Source organism: Falco naumanni, chromosome 8 (genome assembly GCF_017639655.2).
Source record: "Falco naumanni isolate bFalNau1 chromosome 8, bFalNau1.pat, whole genome shotgun sequence".
NCBI classification, from domain to species: Eukaryota; Metazoa; Chordata; class Aves; order Falconiformes; family Falconidae; genus Falco; species Falco naumanni.
The window spans coordinates 24,529,867-24,550,804 of record NC_054061.1 but is presented as its reverse complement, the minus strand read 5'-3'; the positions used below and the strand labels follow the sequence as shown (position 1 = coordinate 24,550,804).

General features: G+C 42.2%; 1 protein-coding gene across 1 annotated transcript in view; it reads left to right on the top strand.

The window, feature by feature from the left end:
* KIF5C (kinesin family member 5C) overlaps nt 1-14,697 on the top strand; it is an 85,401-nt gene extending 70,704 nt beyond the window's left edge. The window contains exons 20-26 of the mRNA XM_040602928.1: nt 458-559; nt 1,175-1,235; nt 1,996-2,067; nt 2,864-2,968; nt 5,223-5,439; nt 6,439-6,552; nt 10,918-14,697. Coding sequence (XP_040458862.1) covers nt 458-559; nt 1,175-1,235; nt 1,996-2,067; nt 2,864-2,968; nt 5,223-5,439; nt 6,439-6,545 — 664 coding nt within the window. The 3' untranslated portion in view covers nt 6,546-6,552; nt 10,918-14,697. The remainder of the gene's footprint in view (nt 1-457; nt 560-1,174; nt 1,236-1,995; nt 2,068-2,863; nt 2,969-5,222; nt 5,440-6,438; nt 6,553-10,917) is intronic.
* The last annotated feature ends 6,241 nt before the right edge of the window (nt 14,698-20,938 follow it).

Here is a 20,938-nt window from a genome sequence, read left to right as displayed (position 1 = left end):
TCCCATTTTTCCACCCTTAATATTTCTTCCTGACACAGCAATGTAACTCTGTTAGTCACATACTCCAGCACTGAAGGGGAGTTCGTTGCTCCTGTACGCTTCTTTTTGTCAGTGTTCACAAAATCTAGGCAATCCTGTTGTATTGTTCATTCTTTCATCATATTTATTGTATGGCCAGATACTAATAAATAATAGGGGAATGAGAAACATGATGAAGCAGAACAGAAAGCTTGCAAGAGTTTGTGTCCTTTAAAAGAAAGGATGCAAGCCACTGAATTTAGTTTTCCAATATTTTAAAATATTGTTCTGCAGATTCTTTATGCGTAATTTCTTTCAAAATTTCTCAGTAGTTACAGCTTTGCTTCCTGCTGTCCTCTGCTTTGTTTGTGGACATTTACTCACCCTTGTTGATGGGATTTGGGACTAAGCTGTACTGACTTTTCCTTTTGCATTCTAGTATGAATCAGAAGCTGCAACTGGAACAGGAGAAACTGACTGCTGATTATGATAAATTAAAAATTGAGGACCAGGAAAGAGAAATGAAACTGGAAAAGCTCATGTAAGTCAACAGTTTTCTCATCTGGTGTCCTTGAACATAGTGCCTCTTAACGTGTCCACAGGCAGCGCGTGCTAGTGAGAGGCTTTTGTGTTGAAATAGTCACACTGAAGGTATCATTTCAGTAACAAGGCCAACATGCAGTACTAATAAGTGATTACCAATTACTCCATAGTTTTATATCATAGGCTTTTCAATAGTGGGTTTGATACTTGCCAAAAAAAGATTTTTTGAGAGCTCTGATTTTATAAAATAGCGCAGCAAGTGTTAAACGCCTCATTCCTTAATGCACAGCAAAAATAAACAAGAAAGAAGTTGGGGGTTTGGGGTGATTGTCTTTTGGTGGGGTTTTTTGTTGTTTTGTTTTTTAAGTAATAAAACAGATGTCAGAGTAAAACCCTTTCCTGGAGATTTCATGTGTGGGCACAAAAAATGGAGATGGTGGCTCAGCTGTTCCACGTGAGAGCGCTGCATATCTGGGACAGTTGACAGCATAATTACAGCTGCAGAGATTTGCTCACATCTGCAGATGTTCTAATCAAACTGAATCTTGATTGAGTCTGTTCTGTGTTACATGGCTTCAACATTTTTTATTTGTGTTTAATGTGATCTTTCTAGACTGCTTAATGATAAAAGGGAACAAGCAAGAGAAGATCTTAAGGGGCTGGAGGAAACAGTGGTATGTCTTAGTTACACTTTATTGAGCTTTTTTTTCCCCCAGGTCTTCATCACCGATGTGTTACCAAACACTTGTACCTGTGCCCAAGGAAGTGATCACTTTAGATCATAACAGGCTACATTTGTGCATTTTGCCAAATCATGAAACTGAATTTTAAAATTTAAGAATAAATACTATTCTTGTTGCCCCCCTGTGAATAAGCTATTATCGATAAGTTTACTGGTACTCTTTGTTTCGCTGTCCTTGTTCCTTCAAATCACCTGATATAACCAGCGTGCTGAATAGTGCAGCTACAATGAAGTGCTACACGCCTGCCTCGAACCTGACCAGTGTAACAGCTTGCTTGCTTGCTTGCTTAAACATCTCAAGTGCCTGTGAGCGAGCATTCGGAGCAGGCTAGTGTGTTTGCTAGAGAGTGAATCCAGAGTTCTTGCACGTCGCTAGATGTGTGTAACCATGGCCGGTTTGTGAGACTTCAGCTTTTTGCTGTTGTTTCCCCATGCCCTAAGGCAGAGTCGACGTCTTTTCCGAAGTGGCTTTGGCGTGGTGAGCACCCTGGGGGGTGCAAGAGCTCTTCAGTGGGGGACAGCGGGAGCACTGCCTTCCTGTGAGCTGCACGTGCCTGCCGGCAGGTACAACTCCATATGTAAATCACAACAAAGCGATGGTATTGACTCAAATCTGAGGAGGATTTTTACACCAGACTATCTACAGTAGTGTCTTAGTGGTTTCTGCTTTTTATATATTTTTTTTATTCCAGGCGAGAGAACTTCAGACGCTTCATAACCTGCGCAAATTATTTGTCCAAGATCTTACCACCCGTGTTAAAAAAGTAAGACTGCACTCTTTTAAACCAAAGTCTCATCTTTTTTGCGGTATGTTTGTGATCTGTGGGAAGCCTTCAGTGCATGTTGGTGCAAATGAGATGTTATCTTTTTCAATAAGTGAGTAATAAGATTAAAACTGTTCCAATGTTTATTAGATTTTATTTGGTCCTAATTTGTTACGGACAAGTCTTGGTGGTTAAACAAAATGAATCAATCCAATTCAATTACAAAATTTCTCAAAGATGGTATTAATGGTTACCAGAAATTATTCAATATAACTTGCACTAACTTATGCCACACTGAATGCTGTGGCCCTTTCTTTCTATGGGCTTGTGACTCGTCAGCCTTTTCCTGGCAAAATTATTATTTGGCAGAAATTAACGTATTATTAACAGTCAAAGATGAGTCAGAAGCTGCATAAATAGCCAAAGGCTTCACAATACTTTTCAGTCCTTTAGAGTAGTTTTGGAGAAAGTTTTTATACTTTTTTTTTTAAGGTTGAAAACAGATATTACATAAAAAATGTCTCCCAGGAGTGGCAAAAAAATGGAAAAGAGATTTTCCCCATGAAAATCTATTATTTTCCTATGCAGTATCCCTCCACAATTGTTCAATAACAGTGGTTTATTTTTGTGTAGTGGGGAATGTGGCTCTTAAAGATCAAATGAACAAGTAAAATAAATGCTCTTTAATTTGGGGCTCTGGAAGACATTTCTGCCTTTGGGAAGCTTGGATTCACAAAAGACCTGAGCTTCCTCTTGAGTTTCTGCCTGGCTTTGAATGCTGCAACTCTCTATGCAGAGTGTTGAACTTGACAGCGACGATGGAGGTGGAAGTGCTGCGCAGAAGCAGAAAATTTCCTTTCTTGAGAACAACCTGGAACAGCTTACAAAGGTTCACAAACAGGTAGGGGCTCTGATTCCTTCCGCCTCTCCTTCCGCCTCAAAAATTGTGCTTTTTTATGTTTAAAAGGATAATTTTTGAAGGTAACCTGTGCTGTCTGGGGAAATGGTATCTGTAGTTCTCAACTGAAATTCTTGGCATTGGGAGCTGGTGTTAGAGCTGCTCTTGCCACCACCAATACTGCTTCTGAATGTGTTAAATTATTTTTTCTGTGAAAATAGATCCTAGGAGTTTTGGCAAGACTAATTGTCCCTGTATTGGTGTAACATATAAAAACCAGCGCCAAGTGTTTGTTATTACCTTGTGTGCTGATAGCTGGTTTCCAGATGGATCGTGTATCTCTCGTTTTGACTCCTGGCCTGAAGCTGCCTAGAGTTTCTGGGCATGTCCATCTCTGTCTCCTCCCTCTTCCGTGGAGTCTCTCTGAACAGCAGAATTCCAAAGGGAACGGGAACAAGGGCTACGGAGAGCCCTTCACCCTAGGTACCCACTGTGCAAATGGGGGTGGAGGGGATGTGTAGTAGGCTAACATTTCGGGTATACGTCAAGGAAAGAGCCTTACCCTCCGCTTGCTGGAAGTGTGTGTATCAGTGGTATGAGTATATATCTAAGTAGCACCTTGTTAGATAAACTAGGCTATTTCTGCCCATAAGCATACTTCCACCCCCTTTTCAGATGACAGTATTTTTGAACTGTCCCACTATTCAGGTGTATAGCACAGAACAGTAAAGACGCTCTTGATTTCATTTTTGAGTAGTGACATAACATTCTCCAGTGCAGTTTTCTGAAACTGTTATTAGTGAGACACAATACTCTATGAGATTTGCTTGCTTTATTCCTGTGGAAATGCCAAAAAAGCAAGCAGTGCTGGACCATGACAAGCGTCCGCCTAAGGTTCGGTGTTTTGAGATTCCCAGGGAACAGATGGTTTAAAGACCTAGTTTCTAAATAAGGAAATCAGGACATGTTAGGAGTGTTTTTGCCTTTACAAGTTTTGCCTTTTTTGCACTCAGTTCACACATCTGCTGGGTTTTCAGATACAGATTTTTATAGCTCTCATTAGCATATATTTACTCAAAACCAGCTAGGAGTCTACATCTCATAGAAAACTTAGAGGGAAAAATGACATTGGACTTGACCCGAATGTGCTGTCATCCTGCTCTTATAACTATTTTGTAGAACAAGGGTTCAACGCTTGCAGAAAAAGCACATTGTGACAATCTTTTAGCTTGCTTTGTGTTTTTCTTCTGGCACTAAGCCTGAACTAGCAGGTGTAAAACATTTGGATTGTCAAACAATGTGTGAATGTTAGTACGTGCTGTTGCATTACTGTGTTATTAATGTGGTAGTTAAACCACTTTCTTCCTTTCACTCCAGAAAAGGGGGAATCGCTTCTTTGGAACCGTTTTCTGTTGACTTCTAGTAGTGGTATAATCTGTTCAGTAGAAATTGTACTGGGTTTTCTAACTGTTTGCATCAGCTTTTTATTTATCAAAAAAGCAATCGCCTCCCTTGGCTGCTGTTGCGTGTAAAGTTATATGTTATTGTGGTAATTGATAGACCTTGCTCAGGTTTGTATTTAATTGAGGAAGAGCATGAATTCAGAGTAGCACATGATCACATTTATAACTACAGGCCTTAAAGTGATTTCTTAGCAATGTCTGAGGCACTGAAGTTTCCAGTTTTCCCATATGCTTGAGTAGGGGACAAGTAGGTAAGCATGCCATAGCCACTGGAGATGATGAGTTTTTGATGATACCCGGTGTTACCTGTAAGACATATTTCGTCATTATTATTTTGAAATAATGAGGGTGATCAAGTATTTGTGAAATGCTGGATATTTCTGCATTCTGAAGAAAAGTAGAATTTCTGCTGCAGTTGCTCTTAAAGTCTAGTAAAGGCAGTTGCGGTAGCAGAGTGCCGTGCAATAGCAGGGTTTGTCCTGGACCCCCCACCCTTCAGGATCAGATTTGTGAAATTTTGTTGAATGGAGTAAACTTACTTGTTCTTTGATCTGTCTCAAATAATTTAAATTAGTATTATACCTCAGTTAGACAAAGGAACTGCATGATTAAAAATAAATCTCACTTTGACGTAAGCTTTTTACAGCCATTTCTGGAAGAGGCCTGTTTCATTTGTAGTATACAAGGTGAGAAGAGGAATCGGTGGCTTTTTCTGTCTCTCCTTGTAAGAGGACCTTTCCCATCGGTCCTCATAGGTTTCTGACAGGATATTTCTGAAACTTCTTTTCTTGCAGTTGGTACGTGATAATGCAGATCTTCGTTGCGAGCTTCCTAAGTTGGAAAAACGACTTAGAGCTACGGCAGAGAGAGTTAAGGCCCTGGAGAGCGCACTGAAGGAGGCCAAGGAGAATGCCATGCGAGACCGCAAACGGTACCAGCAGGAGGTAGATCGCATTAAGGAGGCTGTGAGAGCCAAAAACATGGCACGGCGAGCACACTCTGCTCAAATCGGTAAGGACATGGAGCTAAAGGGTTAGTGGTCGCTCGCATACTTCATGGTTGGTCAGTTTGCTCGTGTTTAAATAGAGAGAGCTTTGAAAGCAGCAGTCCAGGGCAAACCACAGGGTCTGCTTCTCCTCTGCTGCACAGGAATCTTCAAAGCCTTCACTTTTTAATAGAGTCTGCCCCACCTAAAGTTTAAAGTGCCTCTGCTATTTAACTCAGTAAATAGATGGCATAATGGGTCTTGTGTGCCCTTCTAGTGACCTGAAAACTTGTCTCTTTAAATTAGTCTCTCACTTTCTTCCTCCTCCCCCACATACTCTCCTTCTGCTTTCATTCTTTCCTTGCCTTTCGGGACCTTGTCCCTTTCTCTTTTTTTGCCCCTGATTACTTCTCCTTGTGATCTAATTTGGACTGTGTAGGGTCAAAGATCTTCCTATATAATTTAGGTGCTTGATATATCTTTGTGGTGTGATCTGAACGTGTGCATGAAATCAAATGGCATTTCAGATGGGCAATTTTTTAAATGATCTGTTGGAATTGCTAAAGTAGAAGGATAATGTTTTGGATGGTATGCTAACACCGGGGTCTTAAAACCTGAGAGACAATTATTTCCTGTTGTATGCTACGTCTTGTAGAAAGCCATCGCTAGCTTTGTCTCAGCGTCTGCTGAAATGATGTACGTAGTCAAATCAAACATAGAAAGTACATCCCTGACCACCAAGTGGGTCATGACTTCCCTCTGTTGTGTGGGCAGTCCATAATCTTGGCAGACATGAGGGGCTTGCACAGGACGGTTAAATGGTTCTGACACAGGCAGAAAATGGATGGGTTTGTTGCTGGCTGAGGTAAGGGAATGAGATGTTCCGCAGAGGCAGGTTATAGACTGCTCTGCCAAGCATGGCTCCTTGTTTGGAAACAAGGAGGTTTGTACTAGAGGAGAAGGTGCGCTGTAGAAAGCCTTGTGTGAAAGCTAAATGTCTTGTTTGGTTTCCTCTTATTCTGCAGCCAAGCCCATCCGCCCTGGTCACTACCCAGCATCTTCTCCAACGGCTGTCCATGCCATCCGAGGGGGAGGGTTGTCAAACTCCAGCTACTATCACAACACCAAATAGACAAGAAGTAAGAGCAAAGTAACTTACTCTTTCACTGATCACCCAGTTTTTTCTGTATTTCAGTCTTGCTTTTAGAAGACCCACAGGTTTGGTTTTTTTCTAGTTTTAGTAGGAGTCATTTGCTGATAATTTAACTGTGAAAATTAGTGAGGAGTGCCTTGTTAGAATGCCTTGCAAGCTACTGGTGAGAGTGTTTATATTAATGACTTAAAAATTTTTTAATAAACTGAAATACTCTGGTAGATCTGTACTAAAATTCACACATAGAGGTGTGAAACTCATGTAGTAAAAATAGAGTTCCAGAGGTTCCTTCTGCTCATATAATTTTTTGCTTTCTGTAACATGATTATATTTCTGTTATATTATATAGAATATGATTTTTATATATATAATTGATAATATGTATAATATATATAATGTATATAATATATATAATATAATAATATATTTTGATATTCCGGCCTGGGACAGGGCAGAGCAGCCGTAAGTGGCAGCAGCACAGAGCTTTCCAAATTTGTGTGTCACAGTTTGGCAAACTTCACTTTTGTTTCTTTTGAATAGCACTCTTATTCAGCTGTCTTCAGAAAAAAAATGTAAATACTTTAATTGCAAGGGCTTGAGGTTTTCTCCTAAACAAAAATCTCATCCTGGAAAGATGAGCGGCGTATTCCCATGAGACTGCTTCATGTATCCTGTCCTCCCATTTATTTTATTACATCTTCTATTATTTTAGATGACAACTTTATGTTACAGGCGTGCTAAGAGTTGGATGGTAGTGAGTGGCTGTGAAAAGCCATTAAAACCGCTAAGTTATCCCTCCAAGTTTGGCTTTTTTCTCTCCTTGAGGATTAATTCTGGCTTATGACTCTGTTATGACAGTTTGTGGGTTCCTTTAGGCACTCGGCATTCTTGGGTGTTTTTTTCTTTTTCTTTTTTTGGAGAATGTTTCATGTCATGCATGCATGCAAACCATCCATCACATCGCACTCAAGCTGTTATTGTGTTGTGCAGATTGTTTCTGTTCATTGTGTTTTCCATAGCTCTGTAGCTGCAAGCAACATATTTTCACTGTGGATGAATAAGGGCAAGTCTTTGCTGAGTGTTTTTGTGCATTGGTTCATTATGAACTGAAACTGGCTTTTCCATCTCACAAGCAAGATAGCTTGTCTATCTACTTCATTGCATCCCCACCTCCGTGAAAGAGCAAAGGGAAAAAGAGTGCGATAAAAGCATGTAAAATATTTCCAAACATATATCATAACTGCTGCTTTGTGGGAAAAAAGACTGCTACCTGCCTAAACTGGGTGGGCCTTTAATATACCATCTGCTAGGAAATTAAGTGTCAGACTCAGACAGGCTATACATCAGGTATAGGCACATGTCAAGTGAACGACTGTAGGTTAATAAAAGTTACTAACAAAATAAATGCACTTAAAACCAGATGGGTGTATAACAAGATAGGGTTTTGGAAATCAATCAAAAGTCAATCAGAAGGCATGGGATACCTCTTAAATGTTTTAGATGCTGACTTTTAGATTTGAGGGCAGTGGAGGATGAGCAGATTCAAGGCACACTTGGAACACGTTGCAGAGGAGAGCTCATGGACAACAGGGGGGGAGGAAAAGAAGATGGAAGATCTTAGAAGAAACTGGGTAAACTTAAGGATTTACAGTTTCTGAAAAAAATGGGGAAAATAAATACATCTGAAAACCAAATGGAAGCCCTGCTGGTTGGAATGAAGCGGTTGAAAAAGTGTCTCTGTGTGTGGGTTTTTCTTAATGGACAATAGTGTTCCTTTATGGCATTTCTTGGTCTAGTTCCCTTGTCACTCAAGATTCAGTCTAATGCCTGGCTCTGTTAGGCCATACATGGGGTCTGTAAGGCAAGAATTTGAAATGTTTTGGGAGTTGGACTCAACAATCCTTATGGGTCCCTTCCAAGCTGAGGTATTCAGTGATTCGATTCTATGATTACTATGCCAAAGAACCACATTTCAGGCTTTATAGTTGTTTTTTAAACTCAGTCAAGTTCTAGATTTTTTCCATACACCTAGAAAGAGTTCTTGAAGATGTAGTAAACTAAGGCTGGGCAGTGATAAGAAGGTCACTTCTCATCAGTTTTGGTCCTTCGGTTAAGATTATTGGCAAGTTGCAACTGTTTGGCTGGCAAATGATTTTGGGAGTACTGGAGTAATCTGAATTCTGAGCTTGTAGGATCAGGGGCCTGACTAAGAGTGTTAGTAAAGGTACTACTTGCACATGGAAAACTTTATACAGATTATTTCCGTAATATCATCAAGACATTTCTGTGCTCTGTAGAATTACACTCTACTTTTGAATGGCATAGTTCTACACAGCTAGAATTAGAACAGAACTTTCTTGTATGTTCATTTAATAGCAGTGAAATAAAGGTGGGGGTTTTATATGTTTGTTGCCAAGTAACATCCCTGTTTCTGGAATGAAAACTTTTATAGCAGGACGAGGAGAAATTTATCTTGCATTCATTCATTATTCACAGTAAAGATAATAGACACTTACTGCTGTTAGGCCAGGCATTGATTATGATTGATTACCCCTCAGTAACAGCCAATATTGCTCTTGCTGTTCTCACAAAGTTCATTGGTAAAATTTCTTCTGCCAGAGCAAGTGGTGCCCTGTGCAGACTTCTAGGTTTGCCTTCACCAGCTTTCCAACACCTTTCTGAGGGACTGAGCTGCAGGCTGGAGGATGCTCTCCTGGTATCAATAGACCTGTGAGCACACCGGGGATGCTCAGGCGCTGCCTGGGAGCCTTGGGCAGGCAGACCAGCAGCAGATGCGTCGATGATGTGTGTTTTCATATTTCAAATCTGAAGGAAGCTGGTTATCTGCCTATCCTCCCCTTCTAATATTTGCTCGAACTTGTCTGATACCTCATTTCAAAAGAGAAGGAAAGGACTGACGTGAAGATATGCTAACGACTGCAGAAATGCTCCATCATGGTATACTGAAATTATTAAAGCAGCTTGTTCTGGGATCTGCATTTGTGAAATACGCTGTGCAAATAGGCTCTTGTCTGTATGTCCCTTATCCTAAGGTCTCTGGTATGTTCCCAGCACCTCCCCATCCTTGAGCAAGATGAATAACTATATTTAATCTAGGCAGACCGTAGATAATCTAGCCAGTAAGATGCATAAATTAATAACCATCCTGGTTTCCTTTAATAAGGATGACAACTAGGAGCTAACTACAGTTCCCACCATTAATTTAGGGTAAATTTCAAAACCCTGATGCATCAATATTTATGTATTTATTTATTTTTATAACTTGATCTTGAATATGAACAAGTTTTCTTTAAGTAACTATACAAGAAAATGCTTAATTGAGGATAACACACCTCTCTTTGTAAGGCTGTTTTTTGTATTAGCTAATTTAAAAATGCTAGGCACTTCCAGTTACTTATGTGGGGCTTTCCATATGGCTAATGAGTAATGCGGGAGGAGAAAAAGTTCAAACCCAAGAGTTTTTAAAAGTCTGTGTTTGAAATGTTTTATAATCAAATTTACACCTTTATACTTGATAAGTGCCTTGAACTTTGCTTCTGGATGGAATTGCTATTAAATTAGTGAGAAACATGCCTGCGTATTGTACATATAAAAAATTATATAGCGTGTATATATATATGAAATATACGTTGATAATATAAATGTCAGGGTATTGCATATAAATATACTATAGTCTCAGGATATTATATAAAATATTTTTCTTGATTTCTGTAAACACATATTTTTTTATATATATGTGTGTGTGTGTGTGTATCAGGAAAGTACCTCTCTGTCAGGAGACATACAGAACAGGAGGATTGTTTTGGATTTATATTTTTTCATCCCTTCATTTTATAGTAAGTTTTCAAACTCAGCTGCAGTTACTTCCTTTACTTGTTATATAAGATACACACACACATTTGCTCTTTGCCATATCCAAGTGCCAACCAGTGGAGAGAAATCCTTTTAAAAGAACAGAGACATAAAAAGAAAAAAAAATGTTAGACCTTTAGATAGTGTTTAGGCAAAACATAATGCCACACTACAGGAGGCAAAGAATTAATTCAAGAGAATTGTTTCATTATGATTGTGCCAATTTGTGGGCTGGGAACTTTGAAGATAAATCTGGCAAAATTCCTCTCCAAGACTTAGGAACTGAGACCCTAATTTTATGAATTGTTAAAATTGTGCTTTGTGACGCTCATTTCATGGCCGTTATGGTGGCTCTTTGGTTGCTGTGTATCACGTTTCTATGAAGTGCAGGTATCAGTTGATTTGCCGTGTTGCATATCTGCTTTATAATCTCAAATATCCACTAATTATCATTACCTTTCTTGCTCTCTTTTGACAGGTCGATTCCACTTAGCATGTTAAGGACTGTCATTAAGTCACTAGTTTCTTTTTTCCCCCTCTTCAACCTGATCCACATCCTGTTCATCCTGCGCTTCCTACAGCCATCTGCAATGCACTGGTCCCAGGTATTTTGAGCTTCGTAGGATCTTCACGTGTACAGAAGTGTTCAGCTCAACTCTTCTACAGATACTTGTACAATGTATTTAACATAACCATCTAAGTAACGATAGGAAGTCTGCCACTCAGAATCTCTCACTGACTGCGTTTGACCCCTTGGCGCTGGTTAGGTTGGGGCTTCTACACTCAGATTGATGCATTTTTGAAGTCCTCTGTTGCATCAGTAAATCCCGACTTCTGGCATCAAAGAATTTAATGATTCAATGACCAAGTGCCATCAAAAGCAGGTGATTGTGCTCCGTCATGACTGATTTACTGTATAATATACATATTATTTTATATTTTTAGGGGATGAAAATGTGCTGCTATATGGTTTAATTTTACTGCTTACATTTTCAGAAGTAAATTTCCCCAAAGAACCATTTGTAATATCCTGATAAAATCTTTGGACTGTATAAAATAACCTTTATTGCAGTACCTGGTAAAGATCAAACGGGATGCAGAGAAATCTGTTAGTATAGATCTAGGTTTTGAAGTTTGGTAGTTACATGAATATATCTGTGTGACCTATCTTAAAATTAAGATCTGATCTGCTTGTAGTTCTTCCTACAGTGGTGGGTTTTCCTGGAGTGTGATGGCTAGCCATGTGTTTGTAAGCGTTGTTCTCTATGAAATTTTGAAGGCTTTCAGAATGCTGTGGAAATCTTGTCTTGGAAAAGCTGACAAGCATCCCCCCCCTGCCCGCCTCCCCCTCCCTCCCCCCGCCCTTTCCCCTTCCCACATGCTTTTGGCAAGCCCCGATCTGTTCACACTGGAATTCAGATGCTGGAGTGAACAGTCCCCTACCAGAACAGACACTACCTTAAAGAATAAAATAAAATAATCTCCCAAACCCCAGACCCTACCTTAAAAAAAATTGCATAGAGAGAGTCAAAAGGAAGTGTGAGTTGTATACTCAAGCTGTCCTTTGCAGACCAGATATGGGAATGCGTTTGTTAAGAGGTGAAGAGTGTATTGCAAGGGGAAAAGAACGTCTTCATAAGTTACAATATACAAGTCATCCTACGGATGGTATGCTTGTGCTCACGGAGGTAAGGATCAGCCCGCTTGCCTTTCTTGGAACTCTCTCGTGTCACACAGAAAGTTTCTGTCTTCTCAGCAAGGGGGCACTGGAATCGTGCTGGGAAGGTTCCGCTGGCAAGCAGAAGCTACTCCTCCTCCTCTTCCTCCCTGCCTACCGCTTCTGTGCCACACATATCTTCCGTGTTCAGGTGTGCGTAGCATGCAACGTTACGTCTTAATGAAGCGTGGGTTCTAGGAAGGTTACAGCTGAGCATAGCCCTTCTAGTCTTGTTTTGCAGGTGTTTGCTCTTATTTAACTTGAGATTGATTTATTATTTTTTTTATTACTTAATGTGTTTGTTAGTAGATGTAGAACTATTTAGTTGATGTAGAGCGTTTTGAAAGATTGTGAATTGACTTTAGATATTTTTTTCTACTGAAATTATTTAGGTTGTTGCAAAGTAAGTTGGACTTAATTTAACTGTTGGGTTTTTTTTTTTAATGTTGCACTATTTTGGGGAGCATTTTGCTAAAAAATATTTAATGAAGTTGCAAATTTGCATGTATTTAATTTATTTTGTATTTTCCAAAGTTTTATATTTTCTTTCTTTATGTGCATGTGCACTGCCAGAAAAATGAACTGTGAACTTGCCATATGCAATCTTTAATAAAATTACTAATTCAGAACTACTCTGTACTATCTTATCAGCTGTTCAGAGCTGCAATTTCTACTATGAACTAATGATCCTTCTTGTTTTGGTTCTCAAACAGTTGTCTTGGAAAAGATACCAAACTTAATTGCTGTCAGAGATTTTGTATTGTAGTAAACCTTTTGTTCTGTCTCAGATTCAGAGTTCGATATGGAAGTATTTTGTAGATGCAGCATTACCTTAAAAAAATAATAAAAATGTATCAAGTTCCTCACACCATCACCGTTAGTTATGTATGGCAGTTTAGACAGCTTTCTTCAGCTTGAGTAATAAGTTAGCTTTGACATCTCTTAATTGTGCTAGTGCTGATCAGCCAGTCAGTTCATCTAGCTAAAATAACGTTAGGTTTCTCCAAGTTAACTTTTACATCAAGACTGCAGGAGGACTTTCTATAACTGCAATAATGAAAAGATGCCTTAGGCTAAAATTCTCAAAAAGGAACACAGAGATATTTACACGATTGGAAATTATTGTCAATTGAACTTACTCTGCTTATATATAGATTCTTGGTTTGTAAGCCTATTTTAATTAGGCAACTTAAGTTTGTATTGCGTATTGTATATTCAACTTTTGTACCATTTTTAAGTCTTACACATTTTATATATAGAAATGAAAACCACACATCTGCTCTGCAGAAATCAAAACCTGTCTCTCGCTATTTCCACTACTTGATGCTATCTTACTTTCTTTGCTCTTTGAATGTTGTGTTGTATTTATTCTAGGCTAATTTTAAAGTTGTGATTTGTACAGCGCAAATCAAATTTCACATCTAAAATGTCATGCATGGGACAAATTTTGGTGGAAATACCGTTCACAAATGGAAAACGTACTTCAGATGGAACTAAAGTGCTTATTGTTTTTTTTGCTAGTAAGTAAAAAGTATTTCCTGCTCACTTGAGCTTCTCTTAATGCTATGTTAAAATATCTTGTGTTTGTCCTTGAGTTCATGTTTCATCGACTTGTTTTCTTGAAATCAAGGAAGGTTTGAAACCTGGAAAGATCTCGGCTGATGCATTTTTAAGTTTGTATTTAACTCAACAAGGGTGAGAGTGGATTATCCTGAATACTCTGGAAACTCAAAAATAAGTCACAAAAATTTTGCTACGGTAACTTCTGCCTACAGAACCTTATTACATTTCATTTTATAAAGCCTAATGGACTAGGATGCACATTTGCCTGATTTTTTTCTAAATAAGGCTTGGAAATATTAAGCTGAACATTGTTTTATTTGAATAAATGGGTATTTAAAGCTAACGGTGATGCAGGTCCAAAAGGAGAAGGCCTAATCAGATTCTCGTTACTGAATGAGAAAGACCCTGTGTAAACATGAATGAAGTACATCTCAGTTGGAAATGGAAGGAATCGACAAAGAAATGGGCAGGATAATCTTAATCTACCCTTGCTTTGATTTTCGTCTTCACTGTGCCTGTACAAACTGCGAAGTGCACTGGACAACATCCGCTGTGCAGGATGGAACACCTCTCTCACTCTCACAGTCTTGTCCATTGGAACACTTTTTTTCGTTGTGGGAGAACCACGGGGGTTGAGGCATTCTGTAGAATTATACATGTCTAGTTTGTAAAGTGTGTAACGTGTACTGCAGATGTGTATTCTCTGGGCTCTATGTATCTTTACAGTAGTGTTCAATTTAGGAAAAAATAAATTGTGGACACATTTTGCTGGTAACAAGGGGAAATTTTTTGCCATTGCATCAAACGATGCTGAAATGTATTAAACTCTTGATAGCAGACCTGAACCCTCCTTCCCCCATCCCGTGGAGATAAGTCTTTTATCTTCGTTCTAAAATTCCATCAGAGATGGATGGATACACTGGCAGACTGCATGATGTATCATTCAAGACCCGTTACAGTGGAAAATAAAACTGAACTAAACTTTGCGGTGTGCATGTTGTGTGACACGTTACGTGCAGCATCTCTGTTACAGGGGTGCTCTGCCTGTCCTCGTGACGCTTAGGAGTAACCTGTTCAATGGAACCACGCTTGAGAGCGTGCTGGAGTCCACATCTGAGGCTGCTGTCTGGATTTTGGCTTTTCCTCTAAATCTGTAGAAAGTAATTAGAAGGCTTGGATGACTCACTGGGAAAGGAACACAAGATTATTTTTTATTTTTTGATAAATAATTGAATCTTCTCTGCTGCCTCTCCATCCAAATGCTCCTTCTTCCTGCTCTTTTTTTCAGTAGCCTGGAGGATGACAGGGAGACTCTTCCACTTAACCTCTGCATGCATTTCCATTTTTATAGGAATGTTACACTCGCTTTATATACAGTGTGATGGAGTAAAAGTTCCTGCATCCTTGCCACCTCCCTTAAGTCAAACTCAGGAGCTTTATAAACAGCTTAATTTCCATAATTATTAATCTAGGAATTTCTCAATTATATCGTTACTTTTCTACACAAATCTCTGGCACTCCAGAATTTCTGTAGAAATGGATTGCTCTGGTTTTGCTGCTGAGTAGATTTGTAATGAGGATTATGTGGTTTTTGCATCATTACTTATATATGTTCGTGCTGCTTTCAGCTGGGGCCTGGTACGAACCCAGAAGCATAGGAAAACATTTACAGCCAGGCTCTATCAGTGTTCTTGCTGGTGATGGGTGGCCGGTGGTGACTGACGGCCACCTGCTCCAAGAGCTAGGTGAAATGCCACTGTGCAACTATGTGTTTAGATGCACTACTTACATAGATCATAGAATCACAGAATGGTTTGGGCTGGAAGGGGCCTTAAAGACCATCTCATTCCCACCCCTGACCCGGGCAGGTTTCCCATCAGCCCAGGCTGTTCCCAGCCCCATCCAGCCTGGCCTGGAGCACTGCCAGGGATGGGGCACCCACAGCTGCTCTGGGCAGCCTGGCCTGCCTCGTCGCCCTCACGGGGACAGGTTCTTCCTAATATCTGACCTGCATCTGCCCTCTCTGCGCTCAAAGCCACCCCCGTGCCCTGTCACACGTGCCCCTGTAAGAAGCCCCCCCACAGCTTTCCTGCCGGCCCCTTCAGACGCTGGGAGCTGCTCTAAGGCCCCCCCGGAGCCTGCTCTTCTCCAGGCTGAACAGCCCCAGCTCTCCCAGCCCGGCTTCCCAGGAGAGGGGCTGCAGCCCCTAAGCATCTTCATGATCTTGTAGATATACATGTAGATGATCATGATGATTAACACAGTGTGTTTGGTAGGACAGATTACTGTCCTAGCAGACTTAGAAATCCGTCTGTTAAAATTTGGAGTCAATTATTCCTAATCAGAATGAACTTTTGATTGCACTACTTTGGGTGCATAAGGAGTCACTTCTTCCTCATGCTCCCTGAGAAGCTGCTGTCTGCAGGATGAAGAGCTTTGGCTCCATCAGGGAGGAAAAGGCTTTCCAATTTAATAGTTTATATTAGGGATAGCAGCTGGGGCATCCCAAGCATTCCCCACTCGTCCTGCAGAGGAAGGCAAACGCTTACGGTGCCACACCACACAGCTTTTCGTGTGCATCAGAAAGATGCACCCTTTAAGATCTCTTAGATAAAGCTTGTGCCTGGATGATGAACTCAATTATAGAGCAGCCTGACTGCAAGTGTATCCCTACAATTTCATTTTCAGAATGTGGGATTGCATCAGAATGAACTCTATGAAAACACCACAAATTATTGTATCCATTTCCAAGATTCAGCTTACAGAAGAGAACAGTGAAAAACCAAAGGATAGGGGTTTGCATCCCTGCAAAAATACTCACTGCAAATCTATTGATGAAAACACCTCTTAGCTAAAACTTAGAACGTGTTGAATTTATCCTCCCAAGGGCTGAACTCAGTGGAGACTGTGTTTATCTTGAAATACAGGCCTTCGATAGTTTTGACTGTAGATACCCGGTGGTCAGGTGTTACCAGCTCAGGTGTTAACGTGCCTCTGATACTCGAGCGACAGCAACGCCGAGGCCAAGGCCCACCGAGGCCGCCATGCCCAGGCAGCATCTGCACAGCCTGGGCAGGCGAGGGCATTCTCAGGAACTTGGATGCCAAGTGTGTTCCTCGGGATAACGTGGGAAGCACACCTGACTCCGGCCGGCCCCGCCGGGATTGCCAGGCTTCCTCCACCTGCCCTTCACGCCCCTGGGAACGGCGCCTTCTCGTTCGCAGCCCACTCAGCACAGCCCCCCGGCTGACCGCATGCCCGCACGCCTCACCTCAAACCGCGCCAGCCTCGCCACCTGCCCCGCCGCCTGATCCCACCGGGCTGCGGTCCCCATGGCGGCCGCCGGCCCTGCCGCCCTCAGGTACCGGGGCCGGGCGCCTCAGCCCCTTGCCCGGCGGCGCTCCGCGGCACCGCCCGCGGGGCGGGCGCGGGGGTGTCCGAGCCGCTCGCTCCCCGCCCCGGCCCCACCTCCGCCGGGCAGCCGGCACCGCCCGCCTCCCGCGGAGCCAGGGGCGCAGCGACCGGTGTGGCCCGGGCCGGCCGCCGCCTCACGCCGGGGCCGCCGGCCGGAGGGTGAGTTCCCGCCGCGGGGGAGCGCGGAGGGGCCGGGGCCGGTGAGGTACGGGCTGCTGCGCCTCGCGCGCCTCCCCTCAGGGCGAGAGGCGGGAAGGGCGGGCGGCCGGGGCCGCGCTGGGGCGCGCAGGGGCCGGCTCGGCGCTGCGGGGCCCGCGGGTGCTGAGCCCGGCGGGGCCGGGGGTGCTGAGCCTGGTGGCCCCCGGCCCCGCCGTTAGCTGAGAGCAGGAGGATTCAAACCTCCGCGCTGAGGGAGGCAGAAGCATTGCGGGAGGGAGCGAGCCCGTGAGAAGCGCTGGGCGTTCAGCGTCAAGTGCTTTGCATCCGAAATATACACCGTGTTTTATAGGTACGTTGTAAAATCGCAGTATTGCAGCAGTGCTCTTGGTGATTATACAGCTAAAAAAAACCCCAACCAACCAAACAAAAACCCCAAACCCTTCATTTTTCACAGGTGTGTCAGGAAACTTTGTGCTTTTTTTAAAAGTAAACGTGTTACGCTTCACCCCTAGAGAATAGTCATTAAAATACGTGTGTAATGAAGCGAATACGAGTAAATAAATAGCACAAGTAAGTAAAAAAGACAAGCTGCCCACTGTGATGGTGTGTGAGGGGCCTGGGCACCTTTGCCTGGCCTGGCCCCCGGGAACGGACACGGGCTCCTTGTGCGCCATTCCCGCGCAGCCGCCTTGTTTCCTGTGGAATTAGGCTGTGAGGTCCTTGGAGCGGTGACCGGCGGTGTCTGTGCAGTATCGAGGGTGCCGAGGGCGCGGCTCTGTGCGAGGCCTGTGGGTGCTCCAGTGATACGGTTAATAAAAACAGTCCCAGCGTTGATGAGTGTACACTGTTCTTGGGGATAGAACTGGTTTGCGAGCCTCAGCTGGTTGATTCCTAAGGGCAATCTCGGGAAAAGAGGTGCATATGATTTCCCGTCTGTCAGAGGGTAACGCGGGTAGAGCCTGGAACTGCAGATGGAGAGATCAGAGCAATTGCAGAGAGCCATGTACTGCAACCTCTCTCATAAATACAGTACTGGTAATCCCAGATGCTCAGATAATGAGTCAAGTTTCCCTCCCTCAATAAACATGTTTTTGTTTAAAATAATAAGATATTAAGTGCTGAGATCGCTGTTTCTCAGGTTAGTTTTCAACCTCCAAGTTTACAGTTTTCAAGCTTCCTCTGTAACTATAAACGTCCTGATTGGGGCACCCCATTATTCCTCTTCTCAGGTGAGTTTTTAAGAAAAGGACAGAAAACAGAAGGTTTATGATGACAAACAATAAAGTCCTCCCTTGTGTTGGAGAATGCATATACCAGCTCAGAGAAAGAGAATTCAAAGCTGAAAGAAGAGCCCATTCTCATTTTGGTGTGTCTACCTCGCATAGCCAGCACCAGGCAGTACCCGGGCCGAGTGTGGCCAGGCCGCACACTGGCAGTACAGTCCTGCAGGTGGATTCCAGAGGCAATTGCAGATGGATGTTTCCTAGCAAGGATGAAGGGAGTTGTCCTGTTTGCTACAGCAGGCATGGCTCAGTGATTCATCAATCTTTGCACAGCAATACTTCTGCTCTTCTAGTCAATCCACAATTCGCTACTAAAGCTGATGAGAGTCTTTTCCTCTTCTTGTCATGCCTTACTTGCTTTAAGTCAATTAGTGTTTCCCAGCGTGGTAACTGCAGCACTCTGTTCACAGCCTGTTGCATCACGTAAATAAATCCCTTCCAGGGCAGATAATCTTAGGGCCTTTTGCCTTAGCTTGGTTTTGCCAGAGCCGTATCTCCAATGCCTGACATCTGGCATTCTGGCTGTGTGATGTTAACTGTCAGGAGTCCGGTAAATCCTGTAATCAGCTTATATATGATGGATCCTCTGTGTTGATCCTTGAAACACTTCTGATGAATTCCATCCTCCGGCTGGCACCAGGTGCTGGATGCTTTATTCGGCAGAAAGAAAAGAGGGTGAGGGTAGACATGGTCTCTTTGTTGGGGAGGCATGGGATTGGCAAGTACTGTGGGTGAAAGAGTCAGTGTTACAAGAATGGGCACCTTTTCCCGCACCCTTGGGAACTCTCTAGAAGAGACACCTGTACCTTGCTAACTCATAGGCTGATACGTCCCGCACAGTCAATTTATCACAGTCTCTTCCTGCCTTGTTTTCCATTTGCCCAAGCCTCAGTTGTGGGAGAAGAGATATGGAACGTTTCCTTTTACACAAGTTTGTCAGTTATGTAGGAGAGCCCTGTCTGAAATTGGGAGTTGCAAACTCAGGTTACAAAACAGAAGATACCAAGACTTGTGCGTGCTGTAACACAGCGCATCTTACCCATCACTGCCACACACTTCCAGTGCAGGCAGCAGATAAGGAACTCAGTAGCAGAGGTAAGAGAAAGAGAATGGCAACACCGTGCATACTAATGGTGCTTAATGTCTCTCAAGTAGAGCAAGATAGTTGAAGGGTAAAGAATTTTCCAGGGCTGTCTGTCATTTCTCAGCCCAAATGGGCCCTAACCAAAAAAAACCCAACCCCACAAAACCCACGTACCCTCTACCTCACTAGTTTGAGGGGTTCTTTACAACAGTCCTCCATCTTAAATCAAATTTTGCTGCATGAATTCTGATACTTTAGAAAATCATCCTCCTTTTTTTAAGTCTAAATTCCTCGATATTTGCTTTTCTTTTGTCGTATCCAGTAGCTGAATTTAGTAGACTCAAGGGAAAGGAATGCTTCGGTTATTCATGTGTGTGACTCAAAGGACTTCTGGATGAGGTACATGTCTAACAGTTTAAAAGTGGTGAAAAGGTACGTACAATAGTGCCACACCAATAAACTTCAGAAGGCATTTCAGATTGCAGCTCTCCTTAAGGATTGAGTTATATTGTATGATGTGTGTGATGTTGACAGTTATTTTTCCATTAACTGCTCTGAGAATCTTTTAATCTAAATAAGAGGCTTCACCTTCAAGACTTTGCATGTGCTTTCAGCAGACATCTGGTTACCGAGCTGGTTTGTTCTGAGTGCCAAATGCTGAAATGAAGGCTCAGTATAACTGTTTGCATGTGTTGTTTTTCTCACTCAGAACCTAGTGCCCATGAAAAGCCAGAACAGAATGCACAAGATACAATCCGTTTTCACATTGAAATGGCACCTTTCTCTCTGCGCCAGCAAAACTAGATTGGGATTTCTTGCCTGAAGCTCAGGGCTTTTTGATGTACCTGGTTTGAACTACACGCTTTGGCAAGGAACCAAATTAGGGTAAAATGGTGTTCATTTGGCGGTTTTTGTCTTGATTTTGCTTTGATATTTAAACAAATCTGAACTGTTGTGTGAAACCTGCTGGAAATAAACTTAGGAAGCTCATTCTTAGTACCACTTTACAGATCTGGAAATGGGATACTAAAGTATTAGAACATGAGTCTTTCTGTTAAAAGATCTAGGCTTCAGCTGTATTCTGACTTGCTGAATGGTTCTAGACAAGTCATTTATCTTCCATCTATTTCTTGTCTCATCAGTGGGAATAATGACGACTTTTCTATTTCCATGAATTGCTGTGAAAATTGATCAGTCTGTAAAGAATTCCCAGTGCAAACAGCACGGCAGTGATGGTATTATTAGAGGTGCCAGTTTCACCCCAAGAAATGTGAGCACA